We start from the raw sequence: 26870 nt of genomic DNA on the forward strand, positions 1-26870 counted from the left end.
CCGTGCAGCCTCTTCACTTCACATTTAGGAAAGAACACCAAGTGTATACTTTTTTTTCCCCCAAAGATTTATTAACTTATTCAAAAGGCAGAATTTAGAGAGCATTCACTCCCTAAATGGCTGTGTCAGGCTGAAGCCAGGAGGTTCAACCTTGTCTCCCAAGTGAGTTTAGGGACCCAAGCACTCGGTCCACCCTTTGTGGCTTTCCCAGGAGCATCAGTGAGCAGTTGGATCAGAGGTGGAGCAGCAGGGGCTCCAAGTGTCCACAGTGGATGCTCACATCACAGGCAGCAGATGAGCCCGCTGCGCCGTAACACTGGCCCCAAGGGGCTGTGGTTTTACAGGAGCAACACCCTGCTGAGGAGTCCAGCTGAGTCCTCCGAGTCCCTGCCCCCGCTCGAGGCAGCCACAGTCCCCACTCAGCCCAGCTTCCCTCACATGGGTGGCAGGGCCTGGAGTACCTGAGCCTGTTGGGGTACACTCCAACAGGATATGGGGGAAAGTGGAGCAGAGACTTGCATCAGGGAGTGTGTGTGTATGTCCCAAGAGGCCCAACACCCCTGTCATTCCCAGGTAGCTGGACCCCTGGGCTTCCCCACGGTGCTTCTGGGGGAAGAGCCACGGAGGCCAGGGAATGGGAAGCCAGGTCGGGCCAGGGCTGTCACACGCATAATTTCTGCTAATGGCCAAGCCAGTCTCCATGGGGCAAGAGGCCATCATTACTGTTCCACACAGGAGAAACCAGGACCATGGGGCTGGGGGTGGACTGAGGGAACCCAGACACCAAAGCCACCATGCCCTAGGACTTGGCCTTTGTGTGGCCAGGGTGACGCCCAGGCCCTTCTCCTGTTGGTGGCCATCACGCAGCTCTCATGATGTGGAAGTGTCAGCTGGGACACGTGTGGGCCCCTCCCGTGGCTCTCTACCCAGCCCAGGTCTCTCTCTTGGCTCCGGCACAGAGGCAGTCGTCTCCCTGGCTGACTCCCAGGGTTCTGGCTGAGCTAACGGACCACGGATATGCGGGTTTAGGAATCACCTTTGGCTGTGGCGCCGACAGCTGGTAACGGCTCTGGTGAAGCCGTGTCTTCCTTTTCCACGACACCACGAGAAGCCTGGTGGGCAGGCTCCCAAGAGCCAGGGACTGTGATCCCACCGCCCTGTTGGGAATACAAAGGCAGGGGCCATGGCCAAAGTGGCCCCGTTGCCCCAGGCCCTGTGATGGCCCCATTTCCTATTGCTGACAGTGCTGAGCTGCCTCTGCCTCAAAGGCTGCTGGGAAATGATGCGGAAGGCGGAGGGTGGTGTAAGCAGTGTTGGCCATGGCCAGAGTGCTCTTACCACTAACTGCTCTGTGCCACCCGCTGGTCCACATCCCATATTGGCTGGGGCTGGTCCAGGCCGAAACCAGGAACTGGGGCTTCGTCATGGTCTCCCAGCAGCGGGCAGGGACACAGGCACTTGGGCCGGCCTCTCTTGCCTTCCCAGCTGCGTTAGCAGGGAGCCAGCTGGGAAGCAGGGCAGCCAGGATGCGAGTTGTGTCGTAGGTGGTGGTTTAACTTGCTGTTCTACAATGTGACCCCTTCTCTCGTACTGACCCATGTTAAACTCCTTGTGTGCAATTCAGCTGTTTATCTCCCATTTGCAAGAAGACGCTTCCCCCAGCTGACTGTCCATCTTCGGACTTTGTGGTAATTTTTCTACTTCCATGTCCTCAAGTTCATGAACTGCCACCTGCATGGTTTCTGACTGGTATGAAGGGTTCTTTGTGTGGCTTGGGCCTGGGGCAGGGGATGGTAAAGTCGGGAAGGCAGATGGGAAGGGAACATGGGTGTTGGCAAAGCCGCCTGGCAGCAGGTGACATGAAAAGGCTGAGGGCAGGGCACCCGGTCTGCATTTGGGGCGTTCACTGGGTAGCTGTGAGCACCAGGATGAGGGGAGGGTGAGTGACCCCCAAGGTCCTGCTGGGGTGGTGGGGGGCTACTCTGTCCTTAGGCTGCCTTTGCCCACAGAAGCGGGGCCATCCATTCCTGCCCTGAGCGGTGAGGGGCTGCGAGGCCCCAAGCCAGTGCTGCCATCTGAACTTCAGCAGGGGCTGTGCCCCTTGGCCAGCCCCACATTTGTTTTCTATCATGGAATTTGAGAAAAAAGCCAGTGACTCAAGCTGTGTCATCTTCCATTCAAGCTCTTGCTCTTGGCTAACTCCAGGCAAAGAGGGGGCCGCGTGGGCCTGTCCATGTGCCTGACAGTGTGCCCATGTGTACTGCATGCACACTCATTGCCTGTGCATACATGTATGAAATGAGTGTGTGCTCATGCCTACATCCCTTATAGAACTGGTTTGCTGGCATGTCTGTAAGGCCCAGGAATGACTCTGTGCCTCCTGCTCTGCTGTCCCTGTGTCCCACGGAGATGGACACGTGTCAGTCCCCAAGCATAGGCCCCACGGCCAAGGCGACTGGGATGACGAACATGAAGCAGAGACAGGGATTGTGCCCCAGCGGCTGCCCAGTTTATTTTGCAAAGCTGGAAGCCCAGGGCCCCTTCCGAGCCCCTGGGAAGCTTCTCCTTCCCTTTGTCAGGGAGAAAAATGCAGAGGCTTGCCCAGGGCCTTGAGGCTTAAAGGAACCCATTCATTCCAGGACCCAGCGGGCACTGCCTCGGCTGGTCCTCAGGGGCTTCTCACACACACACGTTCCATGCCAGGGGACATCTGATCCTGGCAGGCCCACACTGGACCCCAGGGGCACTCAGGAGCTTGTGAAAGGGGCTGAGAGCCTGGGGTGGGGGAGAGGTAGGGGTCAGGACCCTCCCCAACCCTGCCCTGAACTGCTCCCAGGCTCAGAGATTCTGGTGTAATTCCATCAGAGACCCGGGAAGGCAGCCGGGCAGGTCCATTATGTCAGGGATGCCTGATGCTGGGACAGCGTCCCCTCTGCTGCTCCTGGCAGCTGACAGAGGAGGCGGGGGAGGTGTCTCTCACTGTAGCCCACAGCCCTCCCTTGGGTGTTCAGGTCACATTACCCTAGGAAACCAGGAACCCCCCCAAAATCATTGGTGCCTGGCTGTTTCTCAGCAGCAAGGAGTCCAGGGCAGGGCTCCACCACCCCCATGGTCCTCAGGGCGCTGCAAGTGGTCATGAGCCAGCTCCGTGGGACTGTCACGCACTGAAATCACCTCCTCCTCCGTGGGCACGCCTCCAGCCGGGCCAGCCCCTCACAGGACTGGTAGAAAATGTCAAATTCCCGGGCGCCCCAGCCCCTCCACACAGCCAGACACCACTCTGCTTGTTCGTTCACAAAGCCACACACCACCGTGTCCTTGGCCACCACGGCCGCGTCCAGCAGTGCCCTGCAGAAGGAAGGGGTGGTCTCAGGAAATCCTGGAGGGTCTGCCTCTGCCTTGGAGCAGGGCCCCCCTTGCCTGCACCTCCCTGGACTCACAGAACTGGGGTCTGAGCATGCACTGGGGTCCCCGGCCCGCTTCTCCCTGGTGTGCTCTGCTCTGGGCTGAGGCCTTATCAAGCCCAAGGAAAGGGCACAGGCGGGGCAAGCGCTCGCCCTTCTGGCAGCTGCTTCACATGATTTCCAGACACGTTTCAAGTCTCCTTTTGGGTCACAGTGGATGGCACCGGGGTTATTCTGCCTTGGTGGCTCACCTTGTGTCTGCCTGCACTTTCTCTCCTTGTGTTCCATACGGGCACCCACTTGGCACCCAGCATGTACCAGGGCTGGCTTGTACTGGCCACCAGGGGCTCTTTCTCCCTTTTGGCTTTGGATGGGACTAGGCAGAAGCCACAGGACCCTAAAGCAGGCACAGCAAAGCCAACTGACCTGGTGTGCAGACCACTTGTTCCAAGTCTGATCCCTAAGGCCAAGGCTGTCCCCAGGCTCAGTCTGGCCTCAGGAGCCCTCACAGGGCAGGGGTCACTGCCCCGTCTTACTGAGGAAGCTCAGTGCTGGTGAGCCAGGGAGTGGCATGGCCTGAGATGTCCCACTGGTCATCAGGGACACACAGGCCTGACAGGACCCTGCAGCCCCGACGGTCCGGAAGGCATAAAAACCCACTCAGCCACCAACAGATGGGATGCAGCCGCCAGAGAGGCAGCACAGAATGATGGGGAGATGTTCAAAGCACACTCAGACACACACACACACCCCTGCATGCGCACATTCATACACACAGACACACACACCCCTGCACACACACACATTCATACACAGACACACACACATTCATACACAGGCACACACACACAGACACACACACATTCATACACAGACACACACACATTCATACACAGACACACACACTCATACTCAGGCACACACACACAGACACACACCCCCCGCACACACACATTCATACACAGGCACACACACTCATACTCAGGCACACACACACAGACACACACACCCCTGCACACACACACTCATACACAGACACATACACACCTCTGCACACGCGCATTCATACTCAGGCACACACACAGACACACATTCATACACAGGCACACACACACACTCACACTCAGGCACACACATACACACACCTGCACACACATTCATACTCAGGCACACACACACCCCTGCGCACACACACACACACAGTCATACTCAGGCACACACACACCCCTTCACACGCACAGACACACACACATCCATACTCACACACATACACCCCTGCACACGCACATTCATACTCAGGCACACACACAGACACACACACCTCTGCACACACACATTCACACTCAGGCACACACACCTGTACACACACACCTGTACACACACATACTCAGGCATGCAGGCATGTACACTTGTGTACACTTGTGTACAAATTGCACACAAACTGAGGCATGTCTGTATAAACACACGTATACACACATGCACAACAATGCAGACATGTATGTTAACACACATGTAAAGTTAAACCTGCATCCAGGCACACATACACACATGTGTATGCATATGCAACACACTCAGACACACATGTACACATTCATGCATACACACAACCATGCATTCACATACATTTACTCATGCATACATGTTTACACACATGTACATCTGCACACCTGTGTTTAAACTGAGGGGCTTTTCATAAGGGAGATTTACCACATGGGGCTCAGTTCTCAATGAGGGCACAATAAACAACAGCAGGAATGGCAGGCGGGCACTTGTCTTGTGGCTGTGGCCCAGGCCGGCTGTCCTGCCCAGGCCCAGGGCTGCTCCCACAGCCTGGAGGCAAGGAGCGTGCTGTGCCATGCGGCTCCTCCTGGCACAGTCTGGGCCTGGCTCCCCACTTGGCAAGAATGAGACTGAGTCATAGATGAAATCGGGCCCTTGCGAGGTACCCCAGCTTGGGCACTTGGTCCACAGGTGCACTGGATATCTCAGAGGCAGGTGGCCCTGGCCAGTGCTGAGACATGGTATTTACTGGACCTGTAACAGCTGCCCAGAGGAGCCTGTCTTGTTCCTGCTTTCTCTGATGGCCATGCTGGTGGATGTAGATTTCTTTGTGAGAATGGGGGCCGCACAGCTGCTGGGGCCGTGGAGTGGGACCTGGTGCTGGTGCCTTGGCTTCCCCACGTTTCTCCATGCTGCTCCCGGGTCCTCTGGGGGGTCCCCTCCCCTGTCCCCATGGGGCTTACCCATGTGGAGTCAGCTCTCGGGCTTTCAAGACTGCGATGACTCGGCCCCGCTGGGCACCTGAATCCTTCTCCATGCCAATGATGATAACATCTCCACCCCGCCTGGGAAACCAGAACCGAGAGGGGAAAGGGAAGCGTTTTTGTCCTGGCTGTGCTCTCTGGGGGAATGGAGCGCAGCAGAGAAAGACGTGGTCAGCAGGCAGAGAATGCCCAGTTTCTGCTCAGGGATCAGGTGGCGAGAAGGATGTGGGGGTGGGGGTGGGGGTGGGGAGGAGGCAGGCAGAGGAGAACTCTCCCTGCTGGAAACCCAGCCACTCATTCTTTTTCTGGTCCCTCAGGCTTGCTGGTGGGCAGCTGAGCATAGCGGGCACAGCTGCTGTGAGGTTTGGCTAAAGAGAATGCTCCAGAAGCTAAAACTGACACTCCCTCCTCAAGCACACCTGTTAGGTCTGCCTGTTAGGTCAACAGCCCTTGTTGGGTCTTCAGTGCTATCTTTACAGAAGCCAGAGGATTCCGCAGCCTAGCCTCCAAAGAGAGAGAGAGAGAGTAGCTGGTGGCAGGCTGAGGATGGTTCTGCCATGCCAGGAGCCCTACCTGGGCACCCAAATGAGGTCCCTCACGGCCAGGAGCTTCACGGCCTGCAGGTGCTGACTGAAAGCGTCCCCGTCCAGGGGGCTCAGCTCGGGCTCAGCCCTGTCGGGCGTGGCACTGAGTTCGTGCAGCTGGTCAGCATCCTCGCAGGGGCTGGAGAAGGGCACGCTGGCACAGCTGACCGGGGAGCTGGGCAGGCTGCAGGGGGACCTGGCTGCCTGGGGGGCCAGGGATGAGGAGCAGGAGGACATGGAGCAGTAGTCAGTCAGCGAGTCCTGGTGGGTCAGGATCTGTGTGCCCAACTCCTTGCTGTACATGATGCTCACATCCGCCATGCAGTCCCTCTTGGGCTCTTTCGGGGTGGCCGTGGGGGTGTCTGGGAGCTCTGGGCCCGAAGGCTGCACGGGGAACATGTCCCTGAGGGGGTTGGGGTCCCCACAGAAGTAGCGGGCACACAGCTGGTAGGTGGCCGAATGGTACATCACCAAGCAGTTGGTCTTGTCATCCAAGCACCAGACGACCTCCTCACCCCGGCACTCGGAGCCGCACACGACTGCTGTGACGGCCGAGGGCGCCGTGTAGGGCTCCAGGCGCCTGCGGATGTCCAGGGCGGCACAGTCGATGACCAGGAGGCCTGGTCCATTGCTATACCACACCTCCGAGCCACTGTTGGCCACCTCCATGGCCTTCACCGGGTAGGGGTTCTGCCGCACGTCTTCGTCCGGGATGCCGAACCTGGACCTGTTGGCCGTGTGTGAGCACAAGTAGCAGCAGCTGTCGCTGGGCACACCCCGTGCCACAGGGAACACGGCCACGAGCCCGTCCGCCAGGCCCGCCAGCACCAGGAAGGAATTCTGCGTAGAGTGGAGGGAAGACAGGGAAAGCGTTATGCTCTCGAGCCCCGTGCAAGGCAAGAGAGAGCCAGCGTGGATACCGGATTCGATCCCAACACGAGCATGCGCTGTTCACCCTTGCACCCGAGGAGGGCTGCATGCCTTCCACGGTTCCACACTGCACTGGCTGGGAACAGGGAGGGGCTAAGTCTCACTCAATTCATGGTCCTGGCACTCCTGGGGGCGTATTTCATCCTGTCACATCTACCCTCTCAGCCAGCGACACCTACTCTGAAGTCCCTGGATTCCACTGACCTTGGTGGGGCTCTTGAGGGTGATCTTAATCTTGCAATAGACACAGGTCTCTGCAATGGAGCCTAGGGCCGTGGATCAGGGCCAAGGTTACAGGCACAGGACTGAACTGAGAACCCATGATGGGGCCGCTCCTAGGATACAACTGGGAACAGCCGCTTAGTAGCCTCACAAGTCCACGTGGGCAGGAAGAGCTCCTCAAGATGGAGCAGGGAGCCAGGCCTTGGGCCAGCGAGGGGCGACTGGGGGGCTCAATGGGGCTTGCCAGGAGCGAACGACCGACCTCTTGCTCAGCAGCCAGAGCCATGAGCCCTCGGAAAGGACTGGAATCCATATGCAGGATCTTAGGGGAGAGTAGGCGGCCAAGGCAAACAGAGGCTGGGTCTCCATCTGCAGTCCCTGCTTGGACCAGGTCGGGGTGGGGCATGGGTGTGAGTGTGTGCGTGCAAGAATGCAGGGGTCTGCCTGGCCTGGCCGCGGGCAGGACGGCCTCTGAGGAGGCAGTGCCCGTGCGGGAGGCGCACAGAGCCGGCTTTATTCCTCCTGGTCAGGCTGGAGATGGCGCCCCGGCTGGGGGCCCTGGCCCGCCACGGCCTTCAATGCCGCCTTGTGCCCCTGCTCCCCATGCTCTCTAAGGTTCATTTCATACCTGTACCTCCCACCCCCTTCCTTTTTAAAGAAATGAAACTGGAGCTGGCTGGAGGAGAGCAGTGTTCATCTAGTTTGCAACTGTCAGCGGGTCCTAGGAATGCTCCGCTGCTCAGGGCATGGGTTCCCGGCACTGGCTCCGTGCTCACGCCCACCCTGCAGAGGGGCATGTGGAATGGGAGGCCGGCTGTCACCATGTCTGAACCAATAGCACCAGGAGATGCCCCTTGAACCATCTATCCAGAGTGTCTGGTGCATGCGTGGTGCCCCCTTCCTGCAAGTGCCAGGAAGTCGCTCCCCTGTAGGGCCAACAGCTTGGGACCCTAAGTTCTGAGAACCGAGGATGGGGAGGGCTGGAAAAGGAGTGTGCAGAGGGGCTGCCCTGGCAGGGGCAGGAGGCCCAGGAGCAGGAGGGGCCTGGCAGAGGCTGGGAGGCCCAGGGCCTGGAGCGGCCAGGAGGGCCAGGACCTGGCTGAGGCTGGGAGGGCCAAGGACTGGAGGGGCTTAGTGCTGCAGAAGGAAGAGGTAGAGCGAGCAGGTGATAAGAGATTGCCCTGCCCACTCTGGGGCGGCGGAGCGTTAACCCTCAGGGTGTGGTGGAGCTGGGTTGGGGCAGTGCAGGGAGGCAGCCCTCTTCCAGAGCCAGCAGGCTGCAGACGCAAGGCCACGCTGGAAACTGGGCCCTTGGTGTGCATCTGAGAGGAGGTGGAGAGGCTGTAGAGTCGCCTGTGAACAGGGGCTGGCAGCAGGACATGTGAGGGCCTGGGACCCAGTGGCCAGGGGGATGTTGTGGCCCTGGCAGGTGGACAAGGGCCCCAGAGGCCCCTGTGGCTACAGGGGATGGGGTACATCATACACCTGCTCACATGCACCTGTGGCCCTTAAAAGCATTTCACCTGTCAGAGGTAGGGGTGAGAGACCATGCATCCATTCTCCCCTGAGCTCACCTTTTTAATCACAGGTACCGCTAAGAAGCAGGTGACAACAGCTGGGGTGTCCAGGGCCTGCTGGGGTGTGCTTAAGGGGCACATGCCCTTGAGGTTGTAGATGTAAATTTTCTGGTCCTGTAAAGGCAGACAGCCTCTATGAGATCTGAGTGGGCAGTGTGCAGGGCTCCCCAAGGAGAAAAGCTTGGCCAGGGTATCCCTTTTGTGCCTTAGGAAGTACAAGTATCGTGGCTTCCTGGGGCAGATGAAAGAAACCCCCCAAAACATGGGCAGATCCAAAGAATCAATCTATAGCTGCCCAATGTCTACTCCCCAAAGACAGCTACCCCATGTGCATCTGCGTGTGTTGGGTGCCCACCATAGGGGATGATGCCCCCGCAGGGCTCCTCCCACTGATTCTCAGGCACAGCCACGGCACCTATTCTCAACCCTCCCACAAGAGCATGAGGTGTAGTGATTCACTGCTCAGTTCTCCAGTTTTCACTACCCCAAGTCAGATGGGGGTGCATGTTAGGGACCTGTGTAGGCCTGAGTGTGGTTCTTGTTTATTTCTTTCTGGCACATTCTGGATTCAGACCACACTGACCAAGTGGCATATTTCCAGTAGGTATGAAAGTGGTATTTCATCTCCCAACCTAGAATGTCACAGCATTTGTTTGGGAGTCTGCATTTCTGAGGTCCCCAGAACAAGGTGTCTTCTGTGGAGACCCTACTTACATACCCCAACTTTCTGAGCTTCTCTCCTGAACTCAACATTTAGGTACAATGAATTCGGGACAGGTGGGGGCCAGGGCTGGAGGACCCTCACGTGACTGAGGGCCTTCCTCTGGGGTCCCTTGAGATGAGCCCAGGCTTCCCTGTAGGCGGAGTTGGCCTGGGTGTCCTGTAGTTTTGTGGGTCTGGCCCTCACTCCGGGTGCTGTAGATCCCACGGGGCAGTTACCTCGGTCGCTGTCCACAGCGAGTTCTGTACCTTCAGTTGGCAGCTTAGTCTCAGGCCTGCACAGCACATCCTCCGCACCTCCAGGAGGCCCTTTTCCGTGTTCACCACAGTGTAGTTCCTGTGAGCGGCACCATGTGGCTCATTCCTGGGGGCTGTGGTCACCTCCAGCGTCCCCAGCCCCTGTGTGGTCCAACAGCTCTGCAGGAGGGCATGACTGTGGCCTCTTTAGCTCCAGGGGGCACCAAGGACTGTGCCTCCTGGTATTGGGCCCCATGCATGTGGTCTGCCTGGTGACACTTGCAGGACTCATGGAAGTTTTGTCCATGAAGGCCAGCTATGGTCTCAGCAGGCACTGTGGCCCCACTGCCCCCATGGGTATCTCCTGTGTCCCCTGTCTGCAGCAGCAGCAGCAGCTGGCAGGTGCATCCCAGAGAACATAGGTCTTTCTTATAGCCCAAGCTAAGTGGGGACAGAAGATTCTTGATGCTAAGTTCTACCCAGCCCATCCCCTCCCTGCACACTTCCTGCATCATCATTTTGGATGAGAGATGATAAACACGGCTGAGCTGACAGCCGCTCTCATCCTCTGAGCAGAACGCCGGTCTGTGCAGGTTCCACTTCTCTGCCTGTCTTCCCTGCCCACCCCTACCCCTCCGTGAGGCAGATGTGTCCCAGGGCAATTCTCTCCTCCCTGCCCAGAGCACTCACCCTCCCTCCCCACCTGGAGCTGGCCCTTCCTCAAGCTGCTGGTATTACTTTTCTGTTTCATAATTTTAAAAAATGCATTTGAAAGGCAGAGATATAGGGGTACACACAGACAGGAAGTCCCCCATCTGCTGCTTTACCTCCCAAATGCCTCTAGCAGCCAGAGGTGAGGCTGAAGCCAGGAGACCAGGCCTCAATCCCGGCCTCCCAGGTGCGGCACAGGGACACAAGCCCTGGACCTATCGTCTGTGGCTTCCCAAGGTGTACAACAGCAGGAAGCTGAACTGGAATGGGACAGCCAGGCCTTGGCCTGCCCGCTCCTGGTGGTGAGCCTTAGAGAGGTTTGGGGTGGGTATAGTGGCTCAGATGTGGCTCGGGATACTCACACCCCATGCTAGAGCACCCACCTCTGACCCAGGGTCTTGTACAGTGCACCAGGTGGGCCCCTGGCACTCACGTGGGAGACTTGGACTGAGTTCTGTGTTCCTGGCTTTGGTTTGGCCCCACCTTGCCTGTTGTGGACATCTGGGAATATGCCACTAGATGGAAGATCTATGTCTCTCTGCCTTCCAGACACCATAAGAATAAATATATAAAAATACAAGGAAGCATCATAGATCACAGAGAGAGGCTGCTGTCTTCCCAAGGAGCACAAGCTTTCTGGGCCCCGGGCAGAGCTGCCTGTCCTGGCCTGTGTGTGTATGTGTGCACACGTGTGTGTGTGCATGTGTGCAAGACTGCAGGGGTGGGCCACCTGCCTCCCACCAGCACTCGATTTCAGTCCTCTTGCTGAGGTGCACTCAGGTGATGGCTCAAGTACATGGGTCCCGCTGTCCACGTTGAAGACCTAGACTGAGTTCCTGGCTGGTGTCCTTGGGCTGGGTCCAGCATGAGATGCTGAGGGCCGTAGGGAAGTGAGCCAGAAGATGGGAGATGGACCTCTCCTCCTCTCTCTCTGCTTTTCCCTCTCTCATACCTCCCCATGTGGGTGGAGCACTGCCTGCGCCAACACCACAGGAGCAGGCTGGCTCCCAAGTTCCTCTGATGTCCCCCACAAGTCTACGACCAAGTGTCACATGTTCTGTGCATCACATGTAGCACGTGTCACATGTTCTGTGCATCACATGTTCCGTATGTCACATGCTCTGCTCACATCCTTCCCTACACCTGGGTTCAACTGTTTGTTGGCACTTAGAGACCGTCCTCTGGCTCCCAGCGGTGCCCACTTGTGTGGGCTTGGTCCTTATTTCTAGGTCTTTGCAATGGACAGATGGAGGAGGTAGGAGTTCAGTGTCTTTAAAGTAGATAACAAGTCCATCCGCTTTTGATTTAGCATTAGGGGTTCTGCTTCTACTTTTACACCCAAGGGCTTTTTGGCCCTTGTCAAAAGCTGCATTTACCAGCACCCGCATTGTAACTACTCTTCAGCTTGGGCCACAGCAACAGGCAGTGTCTCATGGTAACAGCAGGTGACACCATCTGCTGACCATCTGCTGACGTTGGATTTTGTCCCGAGTATGTGCCCCACAGGAAGGTGCTGTGCCCAGGCAAGGTGGAGTAGGTGGGGACCCACAGGGCTGGACCACTTCTACAGTGTCTCCCTCTAGTCCTGAACCCTAACTCCACTGTCCCATGATGCACCTAGCTGCCTCAGCATGGCGGAGACTCCGTGATGAATACACACAGATACACTCAGCCGCACTGGAGGTGCTATGGGAACCAGGCTTCCAGCCACCTTGTGGGCTCTCCTGCAGAGCCAGAGAGTCACAGAGCTGGAATGCAGGCCTCCCGGCAGACATCCTGCCCTCTCCTGCGTTGCCCACTGTGCGTGTCCACATCCATGCTCACTCTCTCATCCTTCCTTCTGCTTCTCTGGGGAAAAGATGCTCCAACGGCAGGTGTCTATTTCAGGGGGCATGCCACCTGCCTCTAGTCTCAGCTTCAGCCACATCTACAATTTCACCAACCACCCCCACACCTCACCACTGCATGGAACTTCGTCTTAAACCAAACCTGGGTGCCTATCCACACTCTTAGCAAGTGCTACTCACTTGTTTGTTTCTTTTATTTTTCTTATTATGAGATGTGGGGGGAGGGCGGGGAGAGAGAGAGAGAGGAGAGCTCTCATCCACTGTTGACTTGCCCAAGCACCTTGATAATGGCGTGTCATTCTGATGAGAGACACAGACACCCTAACCTGCATCTTGGCCCTAGGCCACACACCATCCCCTCTTTGCTTCGTGGAAGGACAGGCCCCTCGGGCCCCATGCTGGTACAGGTGGAGTGGCTCTCCTGCATGGACTCAAGGCATGCTTTGGCCCCTGGGTCTGTGCAACAACATGCTGACGCTGTGTTCCTAGCCATCGCCTGTCCACCCCACGGGACACAGGTGGTGGGGCTGGGCTTACCTGGACTCCTCGGTCCCGTCCCAGAACACCACGGTGTACTCCTGGCCCTGGGAGGAGAAGAAGGATGACTGCTTCCCGCATGGCAGCATATACATGAATGTGGCAAACGTGGGGTCCTTCATCTGGTTCACCACCGACAAGGCCAGTGGCCGCTGAGAGAGAGAGAGCACCAGGCCGTGAGCACCTGCAGCCAGGTCAGAGCCAACCTGGCCCATGGGCTCTGTTGTCTCAAGCTAGGGGGCTGGGAGCCAAACCACTTGGGATGTCAGCAACAAATCCAGCTGGGAGTCGGATCACAGAACCTGGGGCTCAGCTGGTCAAATGTCCTCGGCCAAGGCCAGAGAATCTTTATGCCCAGCGTGCTATTAAGTCAGTTCTGAGTTGAGTGAGTGAATATTTCACCCTGTGAAATAGTTTGAGCATTTTTCAGAAACAAACAGGACCACAAAACAGATGGACTACAAGAAAGCCTCGCTGTGTGCCCACATCTTGCCAGTAGATTCTGTGTGTTCCTTCACGGAGGGACACATCCATTTTCTGCCCTTGTGTGGGGACTCAAGTGCTAGGCAGGGTTGCTATACTCTATTTACACAAACACTAGGGCAGGAAGGAAGCTTGCTTTTCCTGAGAGTGGCACACACAGAAACATGAGACTGAATGTGAGCTGTGGTCGGCAACTCACAACAAGGTCACCCCAGCTGCCCTAGAAGCCCTCAGCCCCCCCCCGGGAAGCTCCCGGTTACCTTCTCGGGCTTTGTGTCCCAGCATTCCATCATGAGTGCCTGCAGCCGGTGGAACTGCACCTCCTCAGGCTGCCCCAGCACTGGGCGGATACCCTTGGACAACTTCTTGGCGATCTGCAGCTGATGGTGGCCCAGAGCAGGGCGCTGCCCCGACAGCAGCTCATACAGCACCATGCCATAGGAGAACATGTCTACCTGGGCGGAGACAGAAGCCACATCAGGTGCTCCCGGGGCATGGTGGCTTTTGCAAGCTTGCGGGGGGATGTTAGAGCAGGGAGAAATGATGACACCAGGAAAACACAGCTCTTCCTTGATACATATACCAGTCCATCCACCTGACGCTTTCTGTCCAAATCCTCAACCGACCACCTTGCTATCTGCCCTGTCCATTTCCTCCTTCCTTCTCTTTGCTCGTCTGCCTGTCCATCCTTCTGTCCACTAAGCACCCCCTGAGAACTCGGCTGTCAGCCACCAACGAAGGGCTTCAAGAACACCAGCGTCCTCTGCCCTGAGCGTCAAGACAAGGCAGGAAAATGCAGACCATCTACCCAACAGGAGAGCCACACAGGACTGCAGAAAAGGAGGTGCGTCTCCCAGAACCCAGCGTGTCCTCTGCCCTGACTGGAATCATCCAAAGTTCTGAGAGCTCAGGAAACACTGAACGAGAGGCCCCTTGAAGGGGCAGGAGATTACTTTCTAGTAGGAGAATTCTCGACGTGAATTTTCCTATTGTAATCTTGAAAAGGCTTCTGTTTTTAAAGCTTATTCAATGTACTTAAAAGGAAGACAGAGACACAATCTCCCATCTTCTGATTCCGTTTCCAAATGCCTGCAAGAGCTAGGATTGGTCCAAGCAGCAGCCAGGAACCTCATCTGGGTCTCCTATGTGGGTGGAGGGACCAAGTCCTTGAAGCATCCCTGGATGTCTCAGCTGTGCATTAGCAGTAGTGGAAATCAGGAGAGCAGCTGGGGCTCGAACCTAGGCACTCTGCTACGGGGTGCAGCAGCACTGTAACCACCACACTAGACGCCCAATCCCTGTGAGAACCTTAGCTTCCAGGTGAGCGCCTCGTCCGAGCCACAGGTGCTGAGTTAACCCATCCTTAGGTTATTCTTAAAGCCACTAGCCAAGGACCCACCTGAACACCATCCCAAACAACAAGGAATTATTAACAAGGGGCATTTTCACACCACGTGATTAGCCACAAGGCTGGCACGAGATGCGACAGGGGGATGAGTCTCCATCGTCTGGGTGCTCCTGCCTACCCAAGAGCTGTCCAGGTAGAAGGCTGGCCATGCAAGCTGTGCCCTGTGCAGCCCACGCCTGTCCCGCTGGGCATTCCATCTGGCCAGCACTAGGGGTGAGGTCTGGGACACAGATGGTACCCTTTACCATCCTTCTGCGTGTTCCTCGCCAGACCCTGCAAGGCTGATCCTATATGCCCATTTTGCATACTTACCTACATGGGACTTGGGACCTGACCCAGGGCCATGTCTGCCGGACTTTGGGTCCTCTGCCTGCAGCCTCTGTGCTGTTTGTGAATCAAGACGTGAGACTTCTCAAGCTGAGAAGTCCACCTTATCATGGGCAGACAGACACAGGGCTCAGAGCCCTTCGGGTTGGGGCCAGCAGCCCCCACTGCTGGATGTGAGAGACGGGGCAGGGGCTGGGGGCTGCTGGGGTGCTGTCAGGACTGGCACGGGCCTGGTAGCTACCTTCTCGTCGTATACAATGCGCGGCCTGATCTCTGGGGCCTGGTAGCCAGGAGTGCCCTCCACGCCCAGGGCGCCCTCATGGAAGGACTGGCGCGAGATGCCATAGTCCGACAGCTTGACGTTGATGGGGTCCTTGACGTCCAGGGACCACACCAGGATGTTGTCGGACTTGAGGTCACAGAAGATGATGTTTTTCTTGTGCAGGTAGGCCAGGCCTGAGGCGATCTGGTAGGCTATTTTCTGGGTGAGCATGTGACCCAGTGGCATAAAGGAAGAGTCTTGCAAAGAAAAAGAAAGAAAAACAGGAGCAACTCTCTAATTGGTCAACATTTTTGTTTGGATTAGGATAAAATTCTCATTAGAGCAACAGTCTCCCTTGTTTTTCCCCAGAGACTCTTTGTTCTACTGACGTAGGGGGAGAAGGCCTTAGCAAGGAGGAGCTGAGGTTTGGTTAGCACTGCCCTGCTGCCCTGCCCACTACAGCCCTGCCTGGCAGCGGGCATGGCTCCATCATCTACAGTGCAACAGGCCTAGCCCATCCTATTATGTATCTGATGCCAAGACACTTTGGAAATTTTCCCAAAGGGGCCTCCAGTCTCACACTAAACTCTGCCCCTTTTGAATATGCAGTGAAGTCCATCCCAGACAGCAGGCCCCATGACTCCAGGTGGTATAAAAGGCCCAGAACCTGTGGATTGCAGGTCTCTCTCTCGGGCTGGCCTGCACTTGTTTTGCAGATAAGTAACCCTGGCTTCTTGCTCTCTACCTTCATCTTTTCCCTGAAGCCCTTCTTGGTGGAGGTAGGAGCTGGGGCCAAGCCCAGCCAGGGGCCACTCCCTGATATCAGCCATTCTCACTCTTGTTCAGCCTGGTGCCAGAAGGGCAAAAACCAATGACCTTTGGTGAACTCTTACACAGGACAGAAGCACTTGCTGGATCACTCTCCACTCCTTTCCAGGAAGAGGGCAAGGGCTCAAACTACAGATTTCACCTCAGGCCAAGGCTGTGCTGCTGCGAAAGGTGTGAGGGGGCAAGTGGAAGAAGTGATGGATGCTAACAGCATTTCCTCCCTAGACACAGTGCAAAGTTTAATGACTCATTTCTGGAATGGGTGCAGCTGACCGCAGGGTCCCCATGCCTCACTAGCTGTGGATGTCTGGTGTGTCAAGTCAAAGGCCTTATTTATACACTGATTAGCAGGAGGAGGCGCCTGGCTGTGATGGTGCCCTCTGGTGGAGGGGTGTATGTTTATGCCCCTTTACGGGAGTAAAGCAACTCCTGACCCTGGCAGGGAAGCAGAATTCAGAGCCAGATTCCTTTGGATTCCCAAGTTCTTACAGCTGGTTGGCGTCCGGGACAGCCACGGGAGTCGGGCACGTCCAGGTCTGGCCAGTTATGGCAGCCCCCGCCCCCAGGGCCCCGCACCTCTGGTGTTCTCCGACAGCAGCGTGTTGAGGCTGCTCAGCGGGGCGAGCTCCAGGGCGAAGCAGAGCGGGTGGATGCTGATGCCGATGAGCGACACGATGCAGGGGTGCTGCAGGGCGTGCAGCATGCTGGCCTCCTGCCGGAACTCCGAGAAGTTCCTCATGGCGTCCATGGCACGCAGGTGCCTCAGCATGGTGTCTGCCGGGACACAGCACAGCCATCAGTGGTCCACGAGGCATGAGGGGTGTGGAGGGGAGAGCCAGGCCTGGCCAGGCAGATTCCAGAGGGTCACAGTGGAAGGAGTCCCAGGAACATGTGGTCGGGCAGGGGCAGGATTTGTACTTTTAATTTCCATTGCTTGGAGTCTGGCCCTAGAGGCTGTTATTGTGGGCTACAAGAACTACTTCTGGGTGACAAGATGGGGACACGTCTACCTGGAGGGCCAGTGGGCACTCAGGAGCTGCTGAAAGGGACAGGGTCACACATGACAATGGGTCTTGTGTGCCCAGGTAAGAGGCAGGCTCTGCCTCTGGGGGCGGGGAGCCCCCTCTGGCCCCATCCACCCCTCTCCCGTCCCCCACTCCACATGCACCTTCAGTCTCAGTTCCCCCTTCCCCCACCCCCCGCCGCCCTAAAGTGACCCCAACACTGGGCTGTTTCTGAAGACAAAGGGCATGCTGGACTGGGGCCTTGGTTACCTGCGGGGGCGCTGGTGAAGTTCTTGAACTTCTTGATCTGGAATCTCTTCACGGCCACGGGCTGGCCCTGGTACTGGGCCCGGTAGATGACAGTGCCGCTGCCACCTTGGCCCAAGGTGCTGCCTTGGTCCTCACTGTGCACCAGCTCGCTGTTCTCCAGGAAGAGCCTGCCGTGCGTGCACACACACACACACACACACAGATGGGGCTCAGCACAGGCCCACCCAGCCAAGGCAGGGGCAGGGGCAGGGTAGGGGGAATGTGGTGTGGGCTCAAAGTCACCTGGGAAGTCAGACAGCCTGACTGGGGCCTGAGCAGGTTACCCAGTGTCCCTACAGCCGGCAGCTAGGATGCCACCCAGCGGCAGGGGCTTAGGCCCTCTGGCTGGTCTGGCTTCTAAGCCTGGCTTCAGGGAAGGGCTCTGCCAGGCCTTTGGGAACACTGCTGACCTCTGCTGAACTCCTTGGCCTTCTTATCCAAGCTGCCCAGGCCTGCAAGGACCTGGAGAAAGGCCTAGAGCCTTCTAAATGCACTTACATGCAGGCTGGGCTGGCAACATCAGAACGCAGACACTCAGTGCCTTGGGAACCCCAGAGTGGCAAGTGAGGCTCACGCCTCTGTGACTGCCCCTCCCCAGGCTCCCCAGGCCTGCCCCCTGGTCCAGAAGTCAGGAACAGTGAGGAGTGAAAAGGTCCAGCATGAAGCAGAGGAAGGAGGGAGTGAGGAGGGGGTGGAGGAGAGTATGGGGGACAACAGATCTGATGCCCCAGCCTTCAGGTCTCTCCACCTGCCCTGGACACCGCTGTGGTCCCTCTGGGTTCCTCGTCTGACCTCAGGCACAGGCGCCTCCAGTGGAGCCCTCCGGGCCCCCAGCTGCAGTGGCTCCCATGCTCTGCTGACTTGGCACTCCACCTCACTACAGCCCTCATGGTTGGCCAGGAGCTGTTTGCTAACATGCACCTGCTTAGGAAGTGTGGTGCTCTGAGCCCCTTGGAAGGCCCCAGGGGAGCCAGGGGAACAGGAAAGAGCAGCTCCAGGAAGCACACATGCTTCTGTAGGAGCCACAGGGTAGGGCTCTGCCAGCAAGCCCTGGTCATGGGGTGTGATGCTCCCTGCTCCTTCTGCCCAGCACCTCTGCTATGGTAGACTGGCTCACAAGGCCAATTCCCTGCCAGGTGACTTACTTTCCGAACTGTGCCATGGTGTGAGATTGGGTTCACATCAACAGACACAGTCAAATTTGGCCATTCAGATCCCACCTGGAATGTCTCTCAGCCTGGATTCAGATGGGGGCCGTGGCATGAAACTGCCAACATAAAGGAAAACGTGGCCCTTTGCAGTGCCCAATCATCTCAGATCAGAGCTGGGGATCTTGGTGCTGTAGATCTGGGAGTGAGACAGGCATCTGGCGAAGGTTGGGCGGTGAACTGTCGCGTTCCCCAGGGCAGACACTGCGGGGATTGCCAAGACCCCGTGGGAGGCCACTGCCTAGGAAGCATCTCCAGGATTCACAGGCCTGTAGCCACAGGGTACCACTCGCCTGCTCGGAGCCACGTGGGGACGGGGAACGTCACTCAGGCCACGGGAAACTAGTACTAATAGGTAAGGAAGTTGGTGCAAAGAATTCTGAATTCCATGCAGAGGTTTTACATAGTCTACATTTTCCACAGACTTTTTGAAGAGCTCTAGGATGCATGTATTTCAAATTTTTTTTCACTAAAATAATACATGACATGCAACAACATACCACATCATTAGCATATTAAATTGGAGAGATAGAGCGAGCTTTACTTTCCAAATGCCTGCAGCAGCAGGGGCTGGGCCAGGCCACAGCTGGGACTCAGGAAGCCAATCTGGTGTCCCAACGTGGTGGCAGGGCATAATCCTGGGAGCCACTCCTGCCGTCCCGCAGTGTCTGCACTGGCAGGAACCTGGAGTCGGGTATTGAACACATCGACTCTAATGCTGCACGTCTGTGTCTTAACCGTGAGGCCAAACACCCACACTTGAACTTATCTTTTCACTTCCAGTTTCCAGGAACCCTGTGAAACTTCATATTCTTACCAGAAAAACAAAAACCAAAAATCAAAACAGAAAAACCAGAGCAATGTAATTCTCCTGAAAGAAACCACACACAGCATTCCTCTGAACGCATAAACACCAGGACTTCATAACCTCAGAAAAAGCTGGGACACCCTGATGTCACACAGTCCCCAGGGACACTGGGTCATAAGCCTAGCTCCATGGACCGCACAGGACAGAGGCTTTGTGGCCATTTCCTGTTGGAGGGAGCCACTAAGCATGGTTTGTTTCCTCCAGTAGTCTCTGATCTCACTGTTGGCTAGTGTGCACAGCCAACTCCCAGAACGGGGCGAGAGGTTCCATGTGCTCAGCTTCAGGACTGCCCAGGAGCCAGTCTTGGCTAGGGAAGTCCAGTGGGGCTGTGCTAGCAGGAGGGCACTTTTGCTCATGAGTGGGCAAAGAGGAGCAGGTGCCCAGCACGGCTTCACTGGCTAAGTGCTATGCCCAGAGGGACCTTGCAGGCCTCAGACACAGAGAGACAATGGCCCCTGCGTGGCCCAGCTGCCCAACAGGCACCCACATTTGGTGGGAAGCAATGGTTCAGCCCCATACCTGGGCTGCCACACAGGGACCTGGTGGGAGCGGTCTGACGAGATAGCACCCCTGCCCTGTGTCCCAGCAGGGGCTATCGGCACATACCTGGCTGGGAAGTCAGTCATGAAGAGTTCGGGGACCAGCTCCTGGAGTGGCACAGGAACATCCGGGTGTCTGGGGCAGGTGATAAAGTCCCGCTCGATGGCCGCCAGCACACAGTCTTCTATGTCAAAGTACTGCACGTTCTCCAACCTCTCGCTTGGGTCTGGGTGCTGGCCCCAGGACAACTCGCACACAGGGCAGGGCACGTACTGCTCCATGAGGGGGGTCCCATCGCTTTCGGTGGCCGTCAGGGCTACACAGGGCCAGAGCAGGAGATGGCCCATGTGAGGCAAGTGCTGCAGATGTATGGTGGAGCAGCACCTGGACCTGGAACCAGGTGGACATTCACGGGGCCTGCCTGTTCCTTAGACCCCAAAGAGAGCCTGAAATTACATCACACTGGGATGCTTTTGATAGCTCCTCAGCTATCCTCCAAAATGCACCCCAGTCTGACTGCTGTCCGTGCTGGGGAAACTGAATAGGCTACTCAAGCAGGGGTAGGGCTTGAGCTCCCGTGGGCTGGGTCTGAGCCACACCAAAACTTGGTCACAACTGGTTTGTAAGGAGTTGTTCTTAGGATTAGAAACATAAGACCTGCAGTTACTACAATACAGTGGCGAGGAGAAATGAGTACAGATTTCGACAGGTAGAAGCTGGTTGCTGGACAGGACCATGAGCAGCAGAAGACTTTTCTTGCACGCCTCTGTTGGGAGGTTCCCTTGAGACCAGCTAGGCACCTGCTCTGTGTAGGTCCATGTGGAGGGTATCCTGCTGGCAGGTGTTCTGGCACCTGGCCACTGCTGCTGGCTTCCCCGGGGCCCTGTCTGAGGCCCTCTGCTCAGTTAGATCCTTTCTGTCTCTAATGAGCTCCCCTGTCAAAATCCGCAGTACCTGATGCAGGTGGGGAAAGGACCCTGGGGAGCCAGGCACATGTTCACTAGCGCCAATGCATGCCCAGCGCACAGCCAGGAGCCTCCCAGGTTGGCACAGCTGAGCCTCAGTTGCCCTCCCCACCAGTCCCTAAAGGACCCCAAGCTCTAGGGGAAAACAGCCCCAGGTGTGCTCCCCGGAGTTGCAGGAGGGTGTGCAGTGGAGATGGCCAGCTCCCGAGGTCGGAGCACATGGGGATGGTGCTGGGGTCCTGAACCTGTTCTACACTACCCTCAGCTTGCAGAAGTCCAGGGGCTGTGCCCACTTGCCCACAGCCTCCTCCTGCCAGCTACTCTAGGGGTCATCTCCACCCCAGCCACAGCAAAACAAACAGACCTCAGCAGTCTCACTTCAAAAGGTGTTTTCTTTGGGTGAGCTCTTAACGAAGACTTGGACCCAAAGAATCTGAGAAGGGCTGCGTGGGTGGCTGGATCCACTTCGGGGTGGGCAGAGGCTCCCTTCCCTTCCTGCCCCTGCATGGCAGGGGACATGTAGGCCACTGTCCCCACTGAGTAAACAAGACCCATGTGAGCTGGCCCGGGACCATCTCCTTCACCATGTGTAGGCCTGGTGCCATTTCTTCCCGCTCCCTCCACACGCTGCGTACTGCCCAAGGCCACGGCCCAGCTGCCTGCACCACCACCGGGCTCCCCATCTGTGCTGCTCAGAGCTGGACCCACCCTGCAGTTCCTTCTTTCTTGGGCTAAATCCCAGTGGGATTGCGTTTCGCCCCCTTGGAGGCAGCCCTGCCCGTGGGCTCACCGGGAAACCACTGGTCGATGAGGGAATTGACGTGGTCTGTGATAAAAGCCATGGCCGAGAAGTCGCGCATCTCCGACTGACAGATAATCTTGATGCCTCCGCTTTTCTTCTTCTTCCAGTTCACGTCGGAGGATTCCACACTGAAACCCAGGGCGGCAAGGAAGGTGTGCATGGTGACTGGGGCTGGGGGTGCCCAGGAAGAGGACCCTGGGAGGACTGTCAGGGGCCTGTGAGTTTAGCACGGCCTGGCCCTGTCAGGACAGAATGAGAAGGAGAGCCCTGGCTGTGCTTCCCACCCTGGCCAGCACCTGACCGCTCTGCACTGGGGCACTCACAGTGAGCTTTCTGGGGTGCAGAACAGCTGCTCTGTGGGTGACCTTCCCCTCCCTGTTCCACTCTTAGCTGGGGACAGTTCTTAAAAATGCCCAGCTGTGCATACTCACCAACACTAAACCTGCTTGCTGGGCCTCACTGGGCTAAACTCAGCAGGCACAGGGTGCCAGGTGCTGTTCTGTTTGGTCATGGTATGGGACAGAGGCTGGGGGTTCAAGCATCCCACCCCATGCCCTTCTTCCTTCACCCCTGGCCTGCAGCAGGGGGTCAGGTTGCCCTGGTGGGCACCTCTCAAGGGCAGAAGTGTAGACGCCCAGCACGGAGGCGGACCCAGGCAGGTGCATGCAGACGCCCCCACCTGAGGTAGCCCCCGTCGAAGGTGACCAGGAGCCCCTCCTGCCAGTAGATGGTCTGGTTGCGCTTCACGCGGAACGTGCTGCCACGGTTCCTCTGGTTCCCTGTGAAGCTGTAGACGGCCACTTTCCGGTTCCTGCTCTTTGTGTTGTTCTTCTTGTTTTCAAAAAGCTGCAAGGCAAAGACCCTACCTGTGTGTTCTGGGCTCCGTGCTGGCCCCGGGCAGTGCTCGGAGGCCAGGGAGGCCCCATCTTGATTGGTCACCAGCGTTGCCCACGCTTGCCCTCCCACATAGCACCCTTGTGTGTGGCCAAGTCCCTGCTACTTCTGGTGGTGCCAGACACTTTGGCTACACATCCCCACTCTGCCCCCCAAAAGTTGGAAAATAATCTTTATGCTAAAAAAATAAATAAAAAGTATCCTCCTTGAATTTACAAGCAAAACTGTATGCTGGAAAATGTGGAGAAGAATGCTACCTGGGAGAGGACAAAACGCCCAGTTTGAAGTCACATGGAGAGGTTATTAGGCTGCTGGCACAGATTGCTCCAGGAATTCACACACACACACACACACACACACACACATACATATATGTATATGTTTAAAAAACAGCCATAACCAGATTTTATTTCCTAGCTTTGTATACTTTTTCAAACACCACTTTGGAAGCTGGCACTATGGCACAGCAGGTAAAGCTGCCACCTTCAATGCCTGCATCCCAAATGGGCATTAGCTGCTGTCCCTGTTACTCCAGTTCTGATCTAGCTCCCTGTTGGTTCTCAGGGGAAAGCAGCAGAGGATGGCGCAAGTGCTTAGGCCCCTGCACCCAGGTGGGAGACCTAGACGAAGCTCCTGGCTCCTTGGCCTCAGAATGGCCCAGCTCTGGCCATTGTGGACATTTGGGTGGCAGTGGGCGAACCAGCAGGTGGAAGATTTCTGTCTCCCTCTCTCTGTAACTATTGCAATTGAACAAATAAATCTCTGTCAACAATATCAGAAACAATAACAAAAACCCTTTGATCCTGTGCCACTAAGAACCCGTGTAAGGTTTATTTTTTCAAAAGGTACTAGTTTTGTTAAGTATGGTAATTTTCACAATCACTCCTTTCTCTTGGACATTTAAGTTGGTTCTAGCTACTTGGCTCCCTGCATTTGACTCTTTCCGGCCCAGACCCTCACTGGCCAGCAACCCCCTCCCTAGCTCACATCCGGAGTGGTAGGGTTACTGAGTTGAAGGGTGTGACGGTGGCAAGGCGCTGGATTCTCATGCAGGAATCACCCTCCCAAACATCGAGTCTGCGGCCGCACAGGAGGACACAGGGGCCGTGTGCACAAGGCTGGGCTTGTGCCTCTGGGACCTGATCACCTTTGATGAGCTAAGCTTCCCGATCCCTCTCTTGGGTCAGCTTGCTTGCCTCCCGGCCAGCTGAGGCCCCTGAGCTCTACCTCCCACATGGAACACGGCAGGATGTGGAGATCAAAGACAGAGCACAGAGACAGGATGGGGGCCAAGCCAGCGCCCACATCCCTCCTTTTCCTCAGGGTGCTCTCCTGGCACTACGAACAAACTCCCCTCCCCGCCCCACTACGGCTTTCTCTGTTCTGGCATTTATTTTTCTTGCTGTTTGAGTAAAATAGGAAGACCTAAGAATATCTTGATGAAGTCATGAAACTGTAATCCAACAAGGGTCTTCTAATTAGAAGGTAGCAAAAGTAAACTCTGGAAGAGTTCAATGTCAGGAGCTCAACAGGCAGTAGAGACCCCTGGAGGGTTCATGGGCACATATGCCTGCCTCCCACACCTCCCCATCCCAGAGTTTTGGAGGGAGCACATCCGGGGTGGAGCCTGAGAATGTGTAATCTGTGTGTGTTCCCAGGTAAGGCTGGCTGTTGCTTTGAGAACTTTGAGAACTTCATACGAGAGCCCCTGCTGTAGGCAACCTGTGAGCCACACCCAGAGGCTCTGATTCGTGTGCTCTGGGCAGTGGTGTGTGTTTGCCAGAGCTGCCTCCTCCCCTGCCATAGCCAAGTGGGGTGCACAGGCTGGCTGGCAGAGTCCAGCCTCTGAAGTCATGCTCTCCCAGCGTGGTGGCCATGAGATGGTCAGAAATGGCAGCTCTTGGTCCCAGTGCTGGCTGGCCCCACTGCTGAGTCAGTACCTCTGGGAGTGGTACTGCGTGGGACAGCAGGCTGTGCTCTCATAGGAAACACCCTCCAGCTGGGGGAAGGTGAGGGACATTGAAGACCCCTCAGCCAGAGGGGTCACTGGCTCAGGAAGCATGGGATGATTCCCAGGGGTGGTGCTGGCCTTGCTGCCCAGCCTGAGGTCAGTGGCCTCGCTGCACAACATTTTACTGGAGTTCATCTTTCCCCCCTTGCCGGCTGCCCATGCAGACCCCGCCCGCAGTTACCTGCAGGTCCATCTCGGCCAAGCTGATCAGCATCCGTGCGATGAATCTCTGCCAGAAGCCGACGGGGACGAAGCTCATCTTGAACACCCTCTGGATGGTGTTGGCCGCGGGGTGCCGCAGGCCATGGGTGTCCAGGCCTGGCTTGGACGGAAGCAGGTGCGGGAGGAGGTAGCTGAAACACGTGAAGGGCCCAAGGAGATGAGCTGTGGGGTCAGGACCTTTGCCTGCATTCTGGCCTGTGGGTCAGCACTGCTCTCACATCCGGGACCCTCTCATTTGCCCCTTGGAGAAAAATGGAGATAGGCCTCCCTGTCCTGGAGTTCTAGCATGGAGTTTACAACAAGGCTAAGGGCAGGCATGAATGCCTCTATGGCCACACACGTGGGCGTGGATGCTCCCCACCATGGTCTGTGCCCAGGGATCGCTTCACAATGATGTTGGTTGGTGAGGGACACAGCTGCACAGTTCTAAGGGGGTCACAGCAAGGCCACCAGGCTTCGTGGCCATTTGTTTTTCTTGGCTGACCAAGAGAACAGAATCGCCTTGCAAGTTAGAACAAAGCTATTTGGCACACAGGAGGTATGGTTTATGAGCACCCGCCTGGTCACCGTAAAAATCTGCGTCACTGTGTTAGGGAGGCTGTCTGCTTCACGGAGTGCCCCTCCCAGAGTGTGTCCGGAAACCAGCATTATCCGGGTGCTGTGCAGCTGCGGGGACAGGCCTGGAGACAGGCACCGGTGACCACAGGTGGTCCGAGCACCTGCTGACAGATGCTGGGCCCTTTGTTAAAGGGTCTGCATTCAACTCTTCTAATCCCCTTGCGCTAAATCCATGTTAAGTCCAGGGAGGGTTTTTAGAACTTTCTAAAAGAGGTTCCCATAAACACTTCCCACTTACCCTTCCAAATCTGTGTTTCTTATCTTTGAATTTAACTAAACCTGGATTAATACTTTGGGAAACAGAAAGCGCCTCTATAACTGAACACATACCATCTTAATCACTGTCTAGCCACTATTTATGCAACATTCACATTGTATCAAGTATCATAAGACCACTGTCTAGCCACAGTTTAAGTACCATTTACACTGTATCAAGTAGCCTAACTCACCTAGAGGCTGATCCCAAGCAGAAGGCGATGGTGTATGGGTCATACACACATTCTAGGCCGTTTTCTGTAAGGACATGAGCCTCCGTGGACGGTGGGCCCCACAGGCAGAGCTTAACCCGATTCTCTACAGTTACCAAGGGAGACTGAGAGGGATGCTCAGGCCCATACCCGGCCTGGGACTTGTGTGCATGGAAAAGAGAAAGTACAATGCCCACGGGACAGGCGAGGATGCCCAGGTAGCAAAGCCCTGGGTCCGCTTCAGGTCTTGTGGGGAAATGCCACTGCCTCCTCCCCATCCCAGCTCTCTTCCTCCTACCAGCCTGCTCTAATCCCTCAACATTCCTCCCCAGAGAATATGGTCATCTCCTCTGCTTCCCAGCTGTGTCAGCCTCAGCCCGGCTCTCCCACCTCATCCCCTCATGCTGTCATGTCCTTGGATGTGGCTTCAAAGAAGAAAGCCGGAGATCCCTCATTCACAGCCCCCAATTTCCCAGCACAGACAGGTGCCTGGGTTGCTTTGGGAAGGCAGAGATGATCTATAAGCCAGCCTATTAAACCAGAAGATTCCAGCTCTGCCTGACCATGGATGCCAACGCTCTAGAGCAGCAGAGCCCCTGGCAAGACCCTTGCACCTGCTGG

The 26870-nt window shown here is 56.5% G+C and overlaps 1 protein-coding gene across 1 annotated transcript in view; it reads right to left on the reverse strand.

The window, feature by feature from the left end:
- Nucleotides 1-3131: 3131 nt before the first annotated feature.
- LRRK1 (leucine rich repeat kinase 1) overlaps nt 3132-26870 on the reverse strand; it is a 114380-nt gene continuing 90641 nt past the window's right edge. The window contains exons 21-34 of the mRNA XM_004593151.2: nt 25124-25295; nt 22717-22883; nt 22026-22165; nt 20337-20586; nt 17616-17782; nt 16918-17115; nt 15493-15770; nt 13777-13971; nt 13034-13185; nt 9921-10038; nt 8979-9095; nt 6242-7092; nt 5648-5749; nt 3132-3348 (exon numbers count right to left, since the gene is read on the reverse strand). Of these exons, the coding sequence (XP_004593208.2) occupies nt 3171-3348; nt 5648-5749; nt 6242-7092; nt 8979-9095; nt 9921-10038; nt 13034-13185; nt 13777-13971; nt 15493-15770; nt 16918-17115; nt 17616-17782; nt 20337-20586; nt 22026-22165; nt 22717-22883; nt 25124-25295 (3085 nt within the window). The 3' untranslated portion in view covers nt 3132-3170. The remainder of the gene's footprint in view (nt 3349-5647; nt 5750-6241; nt 7093-8978; nt 9096-9920; nt 10039-13033; nt 13186-13776; nt 13972-15492; nt 15771-16917; nt 17116-17615; nt 17783-20336; nt 20587-22025; nt 22166-22716; nt 22884-25123; nt 25296-26870) is intronic.

This window comes from Ochotona princeps, chromosome 6 (assembly GCF_030435755.1).
Source record: "Ochotona princeps isolate mOchPri1 chromosome 6, mOchPri1.hap1, whole genome shotgun sequence".
Taxonomy (NCBI): Eukaryota; Metazoa; Chordata; class Mammalia; order Lagomorpha; family Ochotonidae; genus Ochotona; species Ochotona princeps.